The sequence below is a fragment of the Hevea brasiliensis genome, chromosome 6 (genome assembly GCF_030052815.1).
Source record: "Hevea brasiliensis isolate MT/VB/25A 57/8 chromosome 6, ASM3005281v1, whole genome shotgun sequence".
Taxonomy (NCBI): Eukaryota; Viridiplantae; Streptophyta; class Magnoliopsida; order Malpighiales; family Euphorbiaceae; genus Hevea; species Hevea brasiliensis.
Window position 1 is genome coordinate 73,660,903 of NC_079498.1, and position 17,511 is coordinate 73,678,413.

Consider the following 17,511-nt stretch of genomic DNA (forward strand, 5'->3'; position numbering starts at 1 on the left):
GATATGGGAGTGGCATAGTTAACTAAATTATTTAATAAGATTCTAAACTCAAAGAAAATGCCTGATGAATGGAGGAGGAGTATTTTAGTACCTATTTGTAAAAATAAGGGAGACATACAGAGTTGCTCAAACTATAGGGGAATTAAATTCATGAGTCATACTATGAAGTTGTGAGAGAGAATTGTGGAGCATCGATTACGTCATGATACTTCTATCTCTCTTAATCAATTTGGCTTCATGCCCAGTCGTTCAACTATGGAAGCGATCTTTCTCATTAGAAGCTTGATGGAGAAATATAGAGATGTGAAAAAAGATCTACACATGGTTTTTATTGATTTGGAGAAGGCTTATGATAGTGTTCCAAGAGATGTCTTATAGAGTGTGTTAGAACAAAAGATGGTATCTATTAGGTACATACAAGTGTTGAAAGATATGTATGAAGGAGCAACTACTATTGTGCACACAGTGGGAGGGGACACAAGAGATTTTCCGATCTCAGTTGGATTACACCAAGTATCAGCTATAAGCCCTTACATTTTTACATTAGTTTTAGATGAATTGACGAAACATATATAAGAGAGTATTCCTTGGTGCATGATGTTTGCGGATGATATTGTTCTGATAGATGAGACGCGAGAAGGAGTCAATAGAAAACTAGAGTTTTGGAGAAGTACTCTAGAGTCAAAGGGTTTTAAGTTAAGTAGAATGAAGACAGAATACATGCATTGCAAGTTCAGTGAAGGCCAAACTGGTGATAGGGTAGGAGTTAGTTTGGATGGAGTGGTACTGTCCCAAAGTAATCACTTTAAATATCTCGGCTCAGTCCTTTAAGTAGATGGGGGATGTGAAGAGGATTTTAGTCGTAGGATTAAAGCCGAATGGTTGAAGTGGAGACGTGCCACGAGAGTTTTATGTGATCGCAAGATTCCCAATAAGTTGAAAGGAAAATTTTACCGTACAGCCATACGACCGGCTATGTTATATGGTAGTGAGTGTTAGGCACTGAAGGAGTCGTATGCGTCTAAGATAAGAGTTGCGGAGATGAGAATGCTAAGGTGGATGAGTGGCCATACTAGACTAGATAAAGTCCGTAATGAGAGTATTAGAAAAAAGGTAGGAGTGGTGCCAATTGAGGATAAGTTGAGAGAAGGGAGATTGAGGTGGTTTGGTCATGTGAAGCGTAGACATACGGAGACTCCAGTTAGACAAGTAGAGCACATTATGTTAGGGGATAGAAAGGAAAAAAGGGGTAGACCTAAATTGACTTGGAGGAGAGTAGTACAACATGACCTAGAAGCATTATACATTTTTTAGGATTTAACCCAAAATCTTTTAGAGTGGAGAAAACGAATCCATATAGCCGACTCCAAATTTTTGGAATAAAGGTTTAGTTGAGTTAAGTTGAGTATAAAACTATGATGCACAAGCAATTTGGTGATGTAAAGATTTTTTTTTTTTTTTTTTTTTCAGCCACCTTGCTGCTCACCTGATGAGGATTATTGTGGTTTAGGTGGAGTTTGCAAAGATTGTACAACGGTAATCTCTCTCTCTCTCTCTCTCTCTCTCTCTCACACACACACACACACACACACATGCTCTGTGTTTGGCTTGGTGTTTAAACATTAGTTGCTTAGTGTTGGGCCAATTTAAGGGGGTGTGTTATGGAAAATCTATATATTTTAGATATATCTTATTTAGGTAGAGATTTGTATTCCTAATTAGTAGAGCTATTTAGTGTAGGATTTATATTCCTAATCAGTTAGAATAATTTTAGGGATGTTTATATATATGTGTGTGTGTGTGATATCGTCTATTCTATTAAAGATGGAAGAAAATATAATGAAGATGTAGCCTTTGTGGTTCTCTTCCCTCCCTTTCTTTCTTTCTTATTCTTCTAATTCTTAAATTCCTAACGTGGTATAAGAGCTCTTGATTCATTGGGGCTTAGGTATGTTCATGGGTAGTGTTCACGACACTATTCATAGGAACATTTTTGAGGAGATTTTGGTATGTGCTGTCATTTTTCTGGTGGAGATTTTGGGTTATTTTTGTATTGATTTCAGTTCTTATGTAAATGAACTTTTAGTTTCTGTTTTGTTACTATGTCCCTTTTGAGCCATTCCTAGCTACTGCCCCATTTTGAAATTTCCTTAAAGGTTTATTCAAGTTTGGACAGCCATTATATTGCAATCATGTGAGCTGTTTGAGTAAAGATTCACCTGCTGTTTTGTCTTTTTCTGCGGCGGTGTCACCTTTGGATAGAGAAGTGCAACCTTGTGAGTTACATTGTGTAAATATTTCCTTGCCAGCGTTACCTATGGAGCGGAAATGCAATCCTGGGAGTTGCTTTGTGTTTTGGTGCCTTTGTGTAGGTGTTTTTGTATTTAGTTATGTTGTGAGGGGGTTACAGGCTTCAATAAGAATCTCATCAAGGGAAAGTGTTGGAATTTATGATATTCCATGCTCCAACTTAAGGGGAAGTATTATGAAAGTCAATATGTTTTTTATATAATTCTATTTAGGTAGAAATTTATATTCCTAAGTAGTAGAGCTATTTAGTGTAGGGTTTATATTCCTGTTTAGGTAAATATTTGTATTCCTAATTAGTTAGAATGATTTTAGGGATGTTTGTATATTGTTGAGAATTATGGACCTAGGATAGGAGTGCGAATATCAAACTCTCAGGCTACAAGTTAAACTGGGTCTGAAACTGCTTATATTCACCAGAATGGCCTATGCCATTTTGGTTTTGTTTACCAACACTTACATGCCCTTTAATTTTTTTGTACACTATGGATGTGGGACTTATTCCCACAAGTGATATTTCAACTTTCCCCCCTCAAGTGGCAACTGGGACATCCGATTGGCATTTGAAACCCGAAATTGAAATGTAGCGGCAACATTGGGAAATTGAACTAAAACTGACTTCGGGCCTTGACCTGCTATGATACCATGTTGTGGGGAAATTTTCTCTTGTATTTCACAATGAGTTGATACAAAATATATACACCTTTCTTCCTATCAAAACAGGTAATTATGCTATCCTAACTAATTAGGAATCTAAATCTATACAATTATGTACAAAGGTCAACACTATCCATAACATATATAAATATGTGATCTCTATTCTATTAAAGACAGAAAAAAATATAATAAAGATTTAGTCTTTGTTGTTCTCTTCCCTCTCTTTCTTTCTTTCTTTCTCATTCTTCTAATTCTTAAATTCCTAACACTTACCAAATAGATTCTGTATTACTTCAGTAGCTGATGTAATATGGAAGGCAGAACAGAAGATGTTAATTATTACTTGAGTGCTACCAACTGTCATCCCAGATGCAAGGATTTTAAGGTTCTAACATCTAAGGTTGTTTCCACTTCCAGTGTTTCCTTCATTCGGATCTTATTAACAACCGACCATCTACAGTGCAATTCAGGGAGAAGCTTCCATGGTTCCTAAATGCTCTGCCATCTGCTGATTGTGCAAAGGGTGGTCATGGGGCTTATACCAACAGTGTGGATCTAAATGGTTAGTGAGATTGACATGTTCTCTTTCATTAAGTATTCCATTTGACATCTTTGGCTTCAACTGCTTTTCAGGTTATGAGACTGGTGTTATACAAGCTTCAGAGTTTCGTACATATCACACACCGCTTAACAAACAAGTATTGCAATGCCTTTAAAAGAACTGGTCTTAGAATTCAGTTCAAGTACTATTTTATCATAAATTTTGTTCAACATCCATTTTTTCTTTGATGGCTCTCATTTTCCTCAGGGTGACTATGTTAATGCAATGCGAGCTGCGCGGGAATTCAGTTCAAGAATATCTGATTCTCTGAAGGTTTGAATTCAGCTGTTGTATTTTTATCTTTAGATTCTACGATTCTATGGCTAAGCTTTAAGAATATTGTTTTTTGAGTAGAGATTTGACTAACCTTAAGAAAAATATGGCCTTACAATTGTCCATATTGTGGCTGAAATACCTTTTACTTGTGGTTCGTTGCTCTTCCTTGTTTTGCAATATGTTGATTGCTTTCTATTATTCATTCATTAATGCTTCTCTCCTATGTGGAAATTAAATAAACATGCTTGTAGACTAGGAAATTAATTTCTTGTAAGCTATAATTCTAACTAATATATTCAATCATGTGATCATTCTATAGATTGTGTGTATTTTTCATGGATTGAATTCTTGATCAGAGCTCTATATTGGTGCCACTGGTGGTTCCCTGGAAATTATGGTCTAATTATGCATCCCATACTTGACATGATGTTGATTTAATGATGGTTTTGAGTTGCACAGATATGTCTATGTCTTCAATTTGAGATGAACTACTCTAATAGGATCCTTAGACTATTCGCTTAGTACTGGTCCTGACTCAACTTTCCCCCTGCATCATTTGGCTGTGCATTCTTCCAGAGACTCTTTACATTTGTTCTGCAAATATACTTGTTTGATTCTGTTCCAATTGTTGTACTTTTCATTCTTTCTTTTAGGTTGAAACTGAACAAATAAAAGCTCTTTGTTATTACTTGTTTGCTGCAGATCAACATCTTTCCATATTCTGTGTTCTACATCTTCTTTGAGCAATATCTGGATATTTGGAGGATAGCTTTGATCAATATTGCTATAGCCCTTGGTTAGTATTACAAACTGTTGTGATAATTTAGATCGGCATGTCCTGTTTTATTCCTTCTACAAGACTCTCTCTCTCTCTCTCTCTCTCTCTCTCTCTCTCTCTCTCCAACAAAGCATGGCCCTTAGACTTTATGATCTTTTATTCTATTGAGCTCACAATTGAAATTGCATTCCATTGAACCTTAATATTTGTTGCACTTGATTGAACTTTCAATGGTGAGAAATAATTTATTTTTGATAAGTAGTAAACTAAAGTCTATGCTGGAAAAAAAGTTATTAAGAAAGCTCTTTTAATTTCAATGTGGAAACAAGTAGAATGAGAATGATGAAGATTCAGTAATTTTGGATCTGGGCTTTATTCACCACAGAGTGGCCAATTATCTATTTTAACAATAGATATGCCATAATTAGCAACCATTTTCTATTTATCTACTTATATTTAGTTGCTGGCATAATTAACACTCTTAGCTTGAAATCAACAAGTTGAAGGACTCAGTCACTCATAGAGATAAGGCTAGTTGGTTGGGGAACCATTTTGAGGAAGTAAGGAGCTGTCCTCAAAATGGACGAGGAGAAAGCTCTAGGTCCTTATGATTTCTATCTGGCTTCTTTCCAAGAGTGATAGGATATTGTTAAGAATGATGTAGTGCAAGTTTTTCAAGAGTTCTTGTTGAAAGGGGTGGCAGGCAAAAGAATGAATTTTGTTTTTATCATTTTTGCACCCAAGTGGTAATCCTAGAATGCGTGGTTTTTAAGATTGCAAGGATGTTGGATTCTTGGAATTTTTTTTTTCCCTTCTAGGAGTACGTATTACTTAAATATAGGCATGCCTATCTAGTATTCTTTTGTATTATCTCTTTGTTTAAAATCCCAGAATGTGTGGTGGATAATATTGAAAAGGTGATATGAGATTTTCATTAATTTGGAGTAGGGAGAGCTGTGAGTCTACATAAGATCATTTAGTTAGTTGGGAGCAGATTTGTATGTCTAAACCTTGAGGGTTAGATATTGGCAAAACACTGCTCAAACTAGTAAATGGTTATGGTGATTTTCTTTAGAGGTTGATTCCGTTAGGGATAGGGTTGCAAAGAATACGTATGGCTTAAATGGAAGGTTGTGATGCTATGGTAGGAGTAAATGTTAACCATAAGAGCCCTTGGAAATTCATATCCTTGGTATTTTCTATTATCTTTTCTATACTTATTTGTTGCGAACTACGGAAGCATGTAAATCTCAAAGAAGTAAAACAAATGCACAAAACATCACAATTTACGCGGTTCACCTACTTAATATAGGGATGATGCCTTTCTTCCACTAATATCAAATAATCAATAATTACAAGTTCAAAGCTAACTACCCATCAACCTAATTACACTAAAAAAACTATCACATCAAAACCTTTTCATAATATTTCTATTTATAGTGCTAGTCCCCTAAATCCTAATCTAATTAGGAATTCAACTTAATTTAGGAATAATGATATAATAGGAGTTAAACCTAATATAGGAAATAATCTTCTGTCCTATCGAGGAATAATCTTCCAAATCTTGCTAGGATAATAACAAATCTAACAATATTTTATATCGTCTTTCATTTTGTAAAGTACAAAGTTGGTGATGGTTCTCATATTTGTTTTTGGGAAGATGTTTGATGTGGCTAGAAACCGTTTTGCTCATCTTTATCTTTATCTTTATAGAATTTCAGCTTTACACAATACCCATGTTTTGCAAGTTTTTGGTGATGGTAACTAAACTTCTTAACCTTTTCATTTATTATAGAGATCTTAATGATAGGGGGATGGCAAAGATATTCATTATAAATTATGTTGGATCTTGTTCAGTTGCTTAATAGAGCAAATGGAAGGTTTGGTTATTGGATTCCTTAAATAATTTTTTTTTTCCTGTAAATCCTAAAAGTCTTTTGATGCAATCAAGGAAGAATAGATTTAGGAATGATTTTTATTTTGTTTTTAATTGTGAAATTAAAATCTTAAAAAAAAAAACTTCAATTCACGTTTTCTATTGCTATTAGGAAGTTTAGGAATTCTATTATTATTTAGGAATATTTAAAGAGTTATATTACTTTTACTATTTTCCTAGTTAGTGTCGCATTTATATTCCTAAATAGATTGGATTAGTATTTTCTCATTTTGGGATTCTTGATCCTTGTTGAAGTAGGACTAGTTATTATATTATAAATGCGTATGTTGTCTATGTATTTTTGTAGAGTTTATTATAATTATTATTGACAATTGATAATTAATAAGAGTTTTGAAATTTTTATTTCCTTTTTCCTTTGAGTGTTATTGGTTGTACATCATCTACCATATTTATCCTTTTCAAGTTTCACTCATCCAACAAAATTTGGAAGGCTATAGTGCGCTCAAGTTAATGGGCTTTTATTTTTTTGGCAATTTTCCAAGAGTTGAATAGTAATTGTTGTTTCTAGAAATGAAGGCCTTAAAGCTTTATCTTGTGACTAGCGTATCACTTGTTGCATGATTGGTGATGGGAATTGATGCATCCCACATCGGTTAGCAAGGGAGGTTTTGGGTGTTATATGGGTTTGCAGTCCTCCCCTTACAAGTTGGCTTTTAAGGTGGAGTTAGGTAAGGTCATTTTATTTGGTATTAGAGCGTTAACTTGTTTGGTTGGTGTGCCATGATCTCGGTTCTTTGTACGAGGACATACAATCTAAAGGGGTTGAGAATGATGCGTCCCACATCAGTCAGTAAGGGAGCTCTTCAGTGTTATATATGGGTTTGCAATCCTCCCATACAAGTTGGCTTTTAAGGTAGAGTTAGGCAAGTTCATATCAGGAATGTTGCCAAAATGTTGGTGGTGTTTTTGGCTTCTAGTTGACCTTGTGCTTCCAAAGCTTTTCAGGGGCAATCTTTGAGTGTTATCCTACTTGATTGGAAGGCATTACTTTTCAATTTGTTTTAATGCTTTATTTGTAGTTCTGTTGAGTTTTATAGGTTCCATTGAGTTCTATAGGAGGATTCCTTGTTCTTCGTGTGTATTCTCATTTCTTTCTTGATAAAATAAAATCTCGAATACTCAACCCAGTGAAGCCTTAATTTCAAATTAGTTTGTGTTGGTTACATGGTTTGGTTTCCTTCATTCTACTTGGTTTAAAGTTGTAGAAAGAGATGATTCTCCTTAATATCAATTAATCTGTACATGGGTATATATATACAATTGATTCCTATAATTGTGTTCTACTAATTAGGAAGAAATCCTAAATAAGAATTCCTAAATAGGAATACAGAATACAAAATATACAGAGAAATAATATAATGATTGACTTTCCATAACACTCCCCCTCAAGTTGGAGCATAGATGTTAATCATGCCCAACTTGTTACAAATGTAGTCATTCCTAGCTCCATTCAGAGCTTTTGTGAAAATGTCTCCCAATTGCTCTCCAGTTTTGATATATCCTGTTGAGATGATCTGTTGTTGAATCTTTTCACGAATAAAGTGACAATCAATCTCAATATGTTTGGTCTGCTCATGAAATACCGGATTAGAAGCAATATGGAGAGCAGCTTGATTATCACACCATAATTTCGCAGGCAGGGGGGTCTTAAAACCTGTCTCATCTAGTAATTGAAGTATACACATTACCTCACATACTGATTGTGCCATGGCTCTATATTCGGATTCAGCACTAGATCGAGAAACTACACTCTGCTTCTTGCTTCTCCAAGACACCAAATTTCCTCCAACAAAAACGCAATATCCAGTAGTTGATCTCCTGTCAACCTTAGATCCAGCCCAGTCGGCATCTGAAAAACATTCAACATTCAAATGCCCATGATTACCATATAACAAACCTCTTCCTGGAGCGCCCTTCAGATAACACAAGATTTGTCCCAAGGCTTCCCAATGAGCAACAGTTGGGGAAGACATAAACTGACTTACCACACTAACGGCATAAGCAATGTCAGGACGAGTGACTGTAAGGTAGTTCAATTTTCCTATCAATCTCCTGTATCTCTCTGGATCTTCAAACAACTCACTATCCCCTGCTAACAGTTGTAAATTTGGAGTCATTGGTGCACTACAAGGCTTAGCACCTAATTTTCCTGTTTCTGTCAATAGATCGAGGACATATTTTTCTTTGAGACAAGAAAATACCCTTCTTACTTCTCATAACTTCAATACCCAAGAAATACTTTAATAATCCCAAGTCTTTGGTCTAAAACTGGGTTTGGAGGAAGGTTTTAAGAGATGAAATACCCGCAGAGTCACTCCCAGTGATGATAATGTCATCCACATAGACTACCAGGAGAATTAAACCAGCCTCAGATTGCCTATAAAATACTGAGTGATTACACTTACTCTTTTGCATACCAAATTCCTGTACTGCTTCACTGAATCTCCCAAACCAGGCCCTAGGACTTTGTTTCAAGCCATAAAGAAACTTCCGAAGCCTACAAACTTTACCAAACTCCCCCTGAGCAACAAACCCAGGTGGTTGCTCCATATACACCTTCTCCTGAAGATCACCATGAAGGAAAGCATTCTTGACATCCAATTGGTGCAGGGGCCAATCATATGTAGCTGCTAAAGAGATAAACAAGCGAACAGAAGTAAGTTTAGCTATAGGAGAAAAAGTGTCAGAATAATCAACCCCATATGTCTGAGCATATCCTTTTGCTACAAGACGTGCTTTTAACCTAGCCACAGAACCATCAGGATTTACCTTTACTGTAAATACCCATTTGCAACCAATAGCTTTCTTACCGGTAGGCAAAGGCAACAGTTCCCATGTACCATTAGCATCTAAAGCCTCCATTTCCTCTTTCATAGCAGCACACCAGCCAGGATGAGACAGTGCCTCACCAACAGTATTAGGAATAGGAACAGAGTCTAAAGAAATAACAAAACACCGAGAACAAGAAGAGAATTGATTATAAGAAACAAAAGAAGAGATAGGGTAAGTACATGAACGTTTACCTTTAGGAAGAGCAATGGGTAAGTCTATATCAGAATCATGATCAGTATGAGGTACAGGATCTCCCAACGAAGTAGCTGGTGGAGGATCTGAGTTAGGAATCTCCAATCTCCTGGAATAAACATGAACAACGGGAGGTCGAGTAGGTCTAGAGACAGAAGAAACAGGCTGTGAGAGAGGACTAAACATTGGTTGGACAGTATATATTAAGAGATCATCCTCCTCCCCCTGACTCTCATACACAGATGATTGAGGAAAAAATGGAGTGGACTCAAAAAATGTGACATCTGCAGAAACAAGATAACGATTAAGAGTAGGAGAGAAACAGCGGTACCCTTTTTGGATCCGGGAGTACCCAAGGAAGACACATTGAGAGACTTTGGATCCAATTTAGTAACTTGCGGACGAACATCACGCACAAAATAGGTACAACAAAAAATACGGGGTTCAACAGGGAACAAAGATTTGTAGGGAACAAAGCAGTATAAGAAATATCCCCATTAAGGACAGAAGACGGCATACGATTGATAAAAAAACATGCCGTAGAAACTGCATTCGCCCAAAAGTGTTTAGGAACTTTCATCTGAAAAAGAAGAGCACGAGTTACCTCAAAAAGATGCCGATTTTTTCTTTCGGCCACACCATTTTGGGATGGGGTATCCACACAGGAAGACTGATGAAGAATGCCATTTTGTGTCATATAAGACTGAAATTGTGCTGAAAAGTATTCTTTGGCATTGTCACTTCTTAATATGCGCACAGAAGTATTAAATTGAGTTTTGATTTCATTACAAAAGGCACAAAAGATAGAAAACAACTCAGAACGATTCTTCATTAAATATAACCAGGTAACACGAGAGTAATCATCAACAAAAGTAACAAAATAACGAAATCCAGTTTTAGAAGTAACAGAACAAGGACCCCAAACATCAGAATGAACTAACTCAAAAGGGGATGAAGCCCGTTTGTTGACTCTAGACACAGAAGGCAAACGATGATGTTTTGCAAACTGACACGACTCACATTCTAGTACTGATAAAGACTGAAACTGAGGACACAACTTCTTCATGGTAGACAAAGAAGGATGGCCCAATCTATAATGAGCTTCAAGAGGTGTTAAGGTACTGGAGCAAACAAGCGACCGCGGTACATGATTTTCCAGAATGTAGAGATTACCTGACTCACGTCTTCTACCAATAATCTGCTTCGTCACAAGATCCTGAAATAAACACTGGTCAGAAAAAAAAGGAAACATAACAATTTAAGGTACGAGTAAGTTTAATAACAGAAAGTAGATTAAAAGAGAAATTTGGTAAACACAAAACAGATGACAAAGAAATTGACGAAGTCGGATTCGCAGTTCCAGAACCCATGACACAAGAAGTAGAACCATCAGCTAAAGTAACAGTAGAGGAAGTGAGATTAGACTGAAAAGCAGATAGAAGACTAGAATTACCTGTCATGTGATCTGTCGCACCAGAATTAATAACCCATTTGGATGAGGAAGACACAAGGCATGTAGTGGATTTTTCTGACTCAGCGATCGCAGTGACAGGGGAACTGGTAGGCTTTAGAGATGCCTGATACTGGGAAAACTGTGCAAAATCCTCTGCAGATACCAAAACAGTTTTCTCAAAGGAAGATACTGTAGAATCCTCTGCTGCCATATTTGCCATCTGTGATCGCTGATTTTTCCTCTGAAGTTGCGGACAATTATATTTTGTATGGCCAGGCTCATGGCAATAATAACAAATGACTCCTCTTGAGTCCTGATTAGAACTAGCCTCTCCATTACGCTGATTACTTCTGTTGCCTGTAATTCCTCCTCTACTTCCTCTTCTATTACCCTGTTGTCCATTTGGATTACGGCTAATAAGAGCACTACTGGCAGGCTGTGACGATTGGGTACTCTCTGTACGAAGGACCCGTGTGAACGTTTCATGCAAAGAGGAAATCTCAGAACTGGAGAGAATCTGAGATTTAGCAGTCTCATACTCTGAAGGAAGGCCTGCAAGAAAACTCATAACAGCTAGTTGCTCCCGTTGGGCCTGCTGAACTTTCACATCAGAACTAAAAGGCAACAATACATTAAGTTCCTCATATACCCGTTTAAAATCCATAAAATAAGCCGTGAGAGACTTATTCTCTTTCTCAAAGACGGAGAATGCCTTACAAACATCATAAATACGGAGATATTCCGCTACTGTAATACGTAAACTCTAAGTAATCCATCAATTCCTTAACAAATTCACAGTGATTAATTAAACTAATTACCTCACTGTGAATCGAGTTCCGAAGCTGCAAAAACAACCGAGCATCCTCCCTTAGCCAAGTTTGTTGTGTATCATCAGTAGGTGGATCTTTAGTAAGGTGATCATCCTTATCAATGCTACGCAAATAGACCCTAACAGTCTTACTCCACTCCAGGTAATTCGAATAATTAAGTTTGTGTTCCGTGATCTTAGTCATCACCGGAATCACATCAGAAATAACATTCTTATTGTCTGCCATTTGTTGAGACAGAAAATTAACCGAAACGATAATCCAAAGTGCTTACAGTAGCAAAATAACCCAAAATCACAAATCAAGCAAATACCGAAATAGGATCTGAGAGCCAAACCTCAGAAGTCCTTTAATGGTGTACTGGATCAGGCAACAGCACACAGTGGTGGAATAAGGGGATTGAGGCGACGCTGGTGATGTTGATCGGAGTCGAAAAGGCCGGTCGGCGGTCAAGGTCTCTCTTGAGCTGGGTGGTGAGAACAAATAATCACCCTAGATAGATGACCTGCTCTGATACCATGTAAAAAGAGATGATTATCCTTAATATCAATTAATCTGTACATGGGTATATATATACAATTGATTCCTATAATTGTGTTCTACTAATTAGGAAGAAATCCTAAATAAGAATTCCTAAATAGGAGTACAGAATACAAAATATACAGAGAAATAATATAATGATTGACTTTCTATAACAAAAGTGATCTAAAGCCACTTAGTCCTTTCTCACTACTTCCCTCCACATCATCTTAAGTGTACTTTCTTATGTCCTGCTTCTTCATTGTGCTTGATCTTTCATATTAGTGTATAGGCAGTTCATTGTGCTGAGTCTTTTGTACTAGTGCATTTGTTAGTCTATGATGTATATATCCAAACGATCTCAATCTCCCTTCTAACAACTTTTCCTCAATAGGTCCCACTTCCATCTTCCTGTGAATGTATTAATTCGTTGTCCAGTCTATCCTTGTGTTTCTGGACCTCATCTGAGCATCTTGATATCTACTGTGCTCATTTATTATTTATGTGTTGTTCATTTATTATTTATGTGTTGTTTCTTCAATAACCAATACTTATTGCCTTCATATCTGATTGAATTGCAGTTCCTTTTCAACTTAGCAAGTGTCCTGCAATCACATAGAACTCCTGTATTCTTATTGCATTTCAATACTTCATCCATCTTAAGTTCTAGGTTGACATTATTCTCGTTTCACCCATCCCTTTGTATGATAGAACATAAGTGTCTAAAAAATACAATACAAGGGCTCAATAGTAAAACTCAAAAAATTAAGAGGCTTATGTGGTAGGTTTACATGATCTTTTTAATTTAAACCATGTTTCTGCTTGGCAAGATAATTTTCTCATCTTGTTAAAAATCTTTTCTTTTAAGAGCAGATTTTCCTTTCATCCATTTCTACAAATATTTGACACTTGAATTTATAGAATTGCTACTTGAATTTATAGAATTGCTACAATGTTTCACACTACTATTTGCTATAGACGTGCCAACCACCAACCCACACCACCAATCCCCTCCACCCCCACCCCACCCCACCCCCAACACACACCCCAAAACCAACCACCCCCCCTTCTTCCTCCTCCTCCTCCTCCTCCTCCTCTCTCTGTTTTCTTTTTCCACCTTATGCCTCTCTTCAAGTTGAGATGTTGTTCTTTTGCATTTCTATCATTGATGTACCCTCATTTTTTTAGCTTTAAATTGTCCCTCTTTCTTTCCCTACTTTTTCTTTTTCTTTTTCTTTTTCTTTTTTTTTTTGGCAATATGTGATTTTGCAGGTTGTGACAGCTGTATTAATTATTTTGTTTGTCATTTAATGCCTTGCAGGTGCTATATTTATTGTTTGCCTGCTTATCACTTCCAGGTTTCAATTCTTTTGCTAGCCCTTTTCTGCACCTACTGTTTAAGGCACTATTGTTATCCTCAACCAACTCATTTTTAATTTGGATGCTCTTTGATTGCCTTTGAATGCAGTTTTTGGAGTTCTGCTATCATTCTACTTGTTTTGCTGATGATTGTTGTCGATCTAATGGTATGACATCTAAAGATGATACTTTGTCCTGGGAGTCTGTGTGTGTGTGTGTGTTCCAATAAAAAATGCTATCTTTTCTCCTAATCATTTCGTGTATTTCTTTTCTTCAATTTCAACTGCATGTTCATGAGGATATTTACTTTTCATGTTGAATAACACTGCAGGGTATAATGGCAGTTCTGGATATTCAACTAAACGCTGTCTCCGTCGTAAACCTTATAATGTCAATAGGAATTGCTGTTGAGTTTTGTGTACATATTGCACATGCTTTCTTGGTTAGTATCAATTCAGTTGTAACCTAAGGCTCTGCATTGTTTTAAAATTCTGCTTTTGGAGGCTTGGAGAAGGTGGTAGCTATATCTGGGGCATGGGATTGCATAATTCATAATTGTCAGAGTTGTGTCTGGATTTCTTTTTTTTTTTTTCCCGATATTTATTCTTTTGTGTTATAAAGAACATAATATGCATTACATTTACCTGCTAAGGGGTTACTGTATTCCCAATTTCGCACCTACTCTCCTTGATATGACTTCAGACGATCTATTTACTGTTGACAATTACCCGTAATTTGCTAAATCCCACAACCTTCTGTTCCATACAGGCAAGTCAAGGGGATAGGAGCCATAGGGCTAAGCAGGCTCTGAGTACTATGGGAGCTTCTGTCCTTAGGTTTGACCTTGCACTTTTATTTTCCCTGTTGAATTGTGGAGTATGGACATGACTGCTGCTTAATCAGTTTTAATATAGTATTTGTTAATAGTAGAAGATCAACCTTGAACTTGAGTGAGCATTCTTTTGTTCACCATTGTTTTCACCATTCTTGTTATAGTCCATGTTTTGGGATTTACTGTGGCCATTAAACCACTTAACTGATAATTTTGCTTTTCTTTTTTTTGGGCAGTGGAATTACTTTCACGAAGCTTGTTGGAGTCATTGTCCTTTGCTTCTCAAGATCAGAAATTTTTGTGGTCTCTGCCTCTTTTCTTTAATCCTTGACTAGTTCTAACTGGATCAGAAATGTGAAAATGACTTTGGGCGTTTTGCAGGTCTATTACTTCCAAATGTACCTGGCACTGATCATTATTGGTTTCTTGCATGGGCTAATATTTCTACCAGTAAGTTAACTGATATATCCTGTTACCATAATGATTGCTCTACTCCGTATAGCTTTATGCACCCATCAAAACCCTCTGTTAAATGGGGATTTCTTTCCTGTATTGGTGCTTCTTTGTTATTAAGAAAAAGAAGGCGCTGTGCTCTTTGTTATGCTATTATACAATTGTCATTTCCCTGATGGGTACAGAGAGAAACATAGAGGAACTGTGCTATACCATAAGATTAAAAAAAAAAAAGGTTGAAGAATATTCCTAGAACCAATAACGTATATTTTCTCATTTTGGTTTTGCAGGTGATACTGAGTATTGTCGGGCCACCATCGAGACGTATAGTAATGGAGAGACAAGAAGATGAGGCATCTGCTTCATCACAACTGAGCTGATTGGTGCAGTTCTATAGCCTTGTTATGTTAACATTATTGTTAGGGAAGAAATGGAGTAACCTCTTTCTCTCCCCTTTTTCCAATATTATAGGCTTATTTAAACAAAGAACAAAGCCGCACATGTTTTCAATGTCTGATGAATATTTTGCCAAATCCCTTACCTTCGTTTCCCTTCTGTGTTGTGCAACTTAATATACATTATTGCGACAAAACTAAATTACAACAATAGATTTTGATGAATCTTTTTTCTTGCTTTTCAAATATTTACTACTTGTTTCATCAAGTTACAAGTTAGTCGTTGTGGAGGTAGACATAGCTGAAGAGATTTGAGAAGAATTTTCTTATATTCCAATAATGATAGGGTGCAAATTTATATATAATTGTTCCTATAATTATGCAGTTAATTAGGATATAAATTCCTACAATTATGCTCTATGCTAACTAAATAGGTGTGTGTACACACACGCACACGTTTAGACTTTTCATAATATTCCCTCTCAAGCTGGACCATAGATGTTAATAATGTTTATTTTGTCACAAATTTAGTGATTATAGAGTGATTCAGAGCTTTTTTAAAGGTATTTATTGACTTTTTTTTTTTAGTCTTCATGTGTTATGTTGAGATGATTTTTTTGTTGAATCGTTCTCAAGCTGGACCTTAGATGTTAATAATGCTTATTTTGATCAACTTTATCTAATAACTGATATATCCGCATTACATCATATATGAATAGTGTTGTAACTCTATTTTGATTCAATACTAGATTGACGAGCTATACCATGCTTCTTCATGGTGCCAAATTCTTTCAAAGAAACATATACTGTTGTCAATCTTTTGTCAACCTCTGAAAGTCGATGATTTCTAGCGTAGGCTACGTTTCAAGTAACATAAAATATATCTCAGGCCATAAGTTGGCTTATAACGCTAAATTGTAAGATGGTTCAGTTGGCCAATTAATCGTGTATACATCTAGGTGTCTTCAAATAACTCATCATTCCCTGTTGTGAGTGGTAGATCTGGAGCCATTAGTGCACTTGGACGGAGAGAATGCACTAACAAAAAAAAAAAAATAGCAACCAAATTATTGGTTGCTAATCGATTTAGCAACCGATTCAGTCGGTTGCAATGGGTTTGGTTATAAATAGTAATTGATAATCAAATCAGTTATAAATAGTAACTGATAATTAAATTAGTTGCTAAATTAATTAAACAAAAAAAAATTATGGTAAAAAGTATTTGTTGTTAGTAGCAACTGATTTAGCAACCGAAATTAATTGTGAATAGTAAATAAAACATAATCAGTTGTAAAAAAATTTAATGTCTTTAATTGTGTATTTTTTTAACAATTTAGTAAATCGGTTGCTATTTGTAATTAATTTAATAACAGAAAAGTTGGTTGCTAATTTAAAAAAAAAATTATCAAAAAATAAATATTAAAATAAGAAATAAAAAATTCAAATAAATAAGTCTTAAAAATTATTAAAATAATAAATTATTAATGAAAATTAGTACTAAAAATCAATATAAAAATGTTATAAAAATTACTAATAATAATTATTATAAAAAATATTAACAAAAAAAATTAAATATAAAAAATATTTATAAGACATTATTTCACACACATTATAACAAAAAAGTTACTAAAAATTAATACTACAAATAATTTATTAATAAAAAATATATTTGTACGATAATTTTTATTTTATACTAAAAAAATAAATTAAATTAAAAAGATGGGAAATAAAAAGAAGGTGAAGAAGAAAAAAGATGGGAAAAAAATGATAAAGAAAATAGATAAAAAAGAAAAAGCATAAAGAAAATATATGAAAAAGAAAAAGATGAATAAAATATAAGAGAGGAAAAAATGAAGAAGAAAATAGATTAAAAAAAATGATAAAGGAAATAGATGAGAAAGAAAAATGATGAAGAAAATATGTTAGAAAAGAAAAGAATGAGTAAAATGAATGAGAATGAAAAATATGAAGAAATTGAAAGAAGAGAAGAAAGAGAAAAAATAAGTAATAGTTTATATAAGGGAATTAGTAACCGATTAACGGTTGCTAATTTCTTTTAAAAATTGGGTGAAA

The 17,511-nt window shown here is 35.2% G+C and overlaps 1 protein-coding gene across 3 annotated transcripts in view; it reads left to right on the forward strand.

Annotated features, from left to right (window-relative positions):
• LOC110666849 (uncharacterized) overlaps nucleotides 1-15,663 on the forward strand; it is a 58,440-nt gene extending 42,777 nt beyond the window's left edge. For all 3 annotated transcript variants that reach the window (XM_021827488.2, XM_021827490.2, XM_021827489.2), the window contains exons 28-39: nucleotides 1,471-1,536; nucleotides 3,382-3,526; nucleotides 3,598-3,662; nucleotides 3,773-3,838; nucleotides 4,544-4,637; nucleotides 13,721-13,757; nucleotides 13,868-13,925; nucleotides 14,090-14,200; nucleotides 14,527-14,594; nucleotides 14,827-14,893; nucleotides 14,972-15,040; nucleotides 15,334-15,663. In XM_021827488.2, coding sequence (XP_021683180.2) covers nucleotides 1,471-1,536; nucleotides 3,382-3,526; nucleotides 3,598-3,662; nucleotides 3,773-3,838; nucleotides 4,544-4,637; nucleotides 13,721-13,757; nucleotides 13,868-13,925; nucleotides 14,090-14,200; nucleotides 14,527-14,594; nucleotides 14,827-14,893; nucleotides 14,972-15,040; nucleotides 15,334-15,423 — 936 coding nt within the window. In that variant the 3' untranslated portion in view covers nucleotides 15,424-15,663. The remainder of the gene's footprint in view (nucleotides 1-1,470; nucleotides 1,537-3,381; nucleotides 3,527-3,597; nucleotides 3,663-3,772; nucleotides 3,839-4,543; nucleotides 4,638-13,720; nucleotides 13,758-13,867; nucleotides 13,926-14,089; nucleotides 14,201-14,526; nucleotides 14,595-14,826; nucleotides 14,894-14,971; nucleotides 15,041-15,333) is intronic.
• Nucleotides 15,664-17,511: the final 1,848 nt, after the last annotated feature.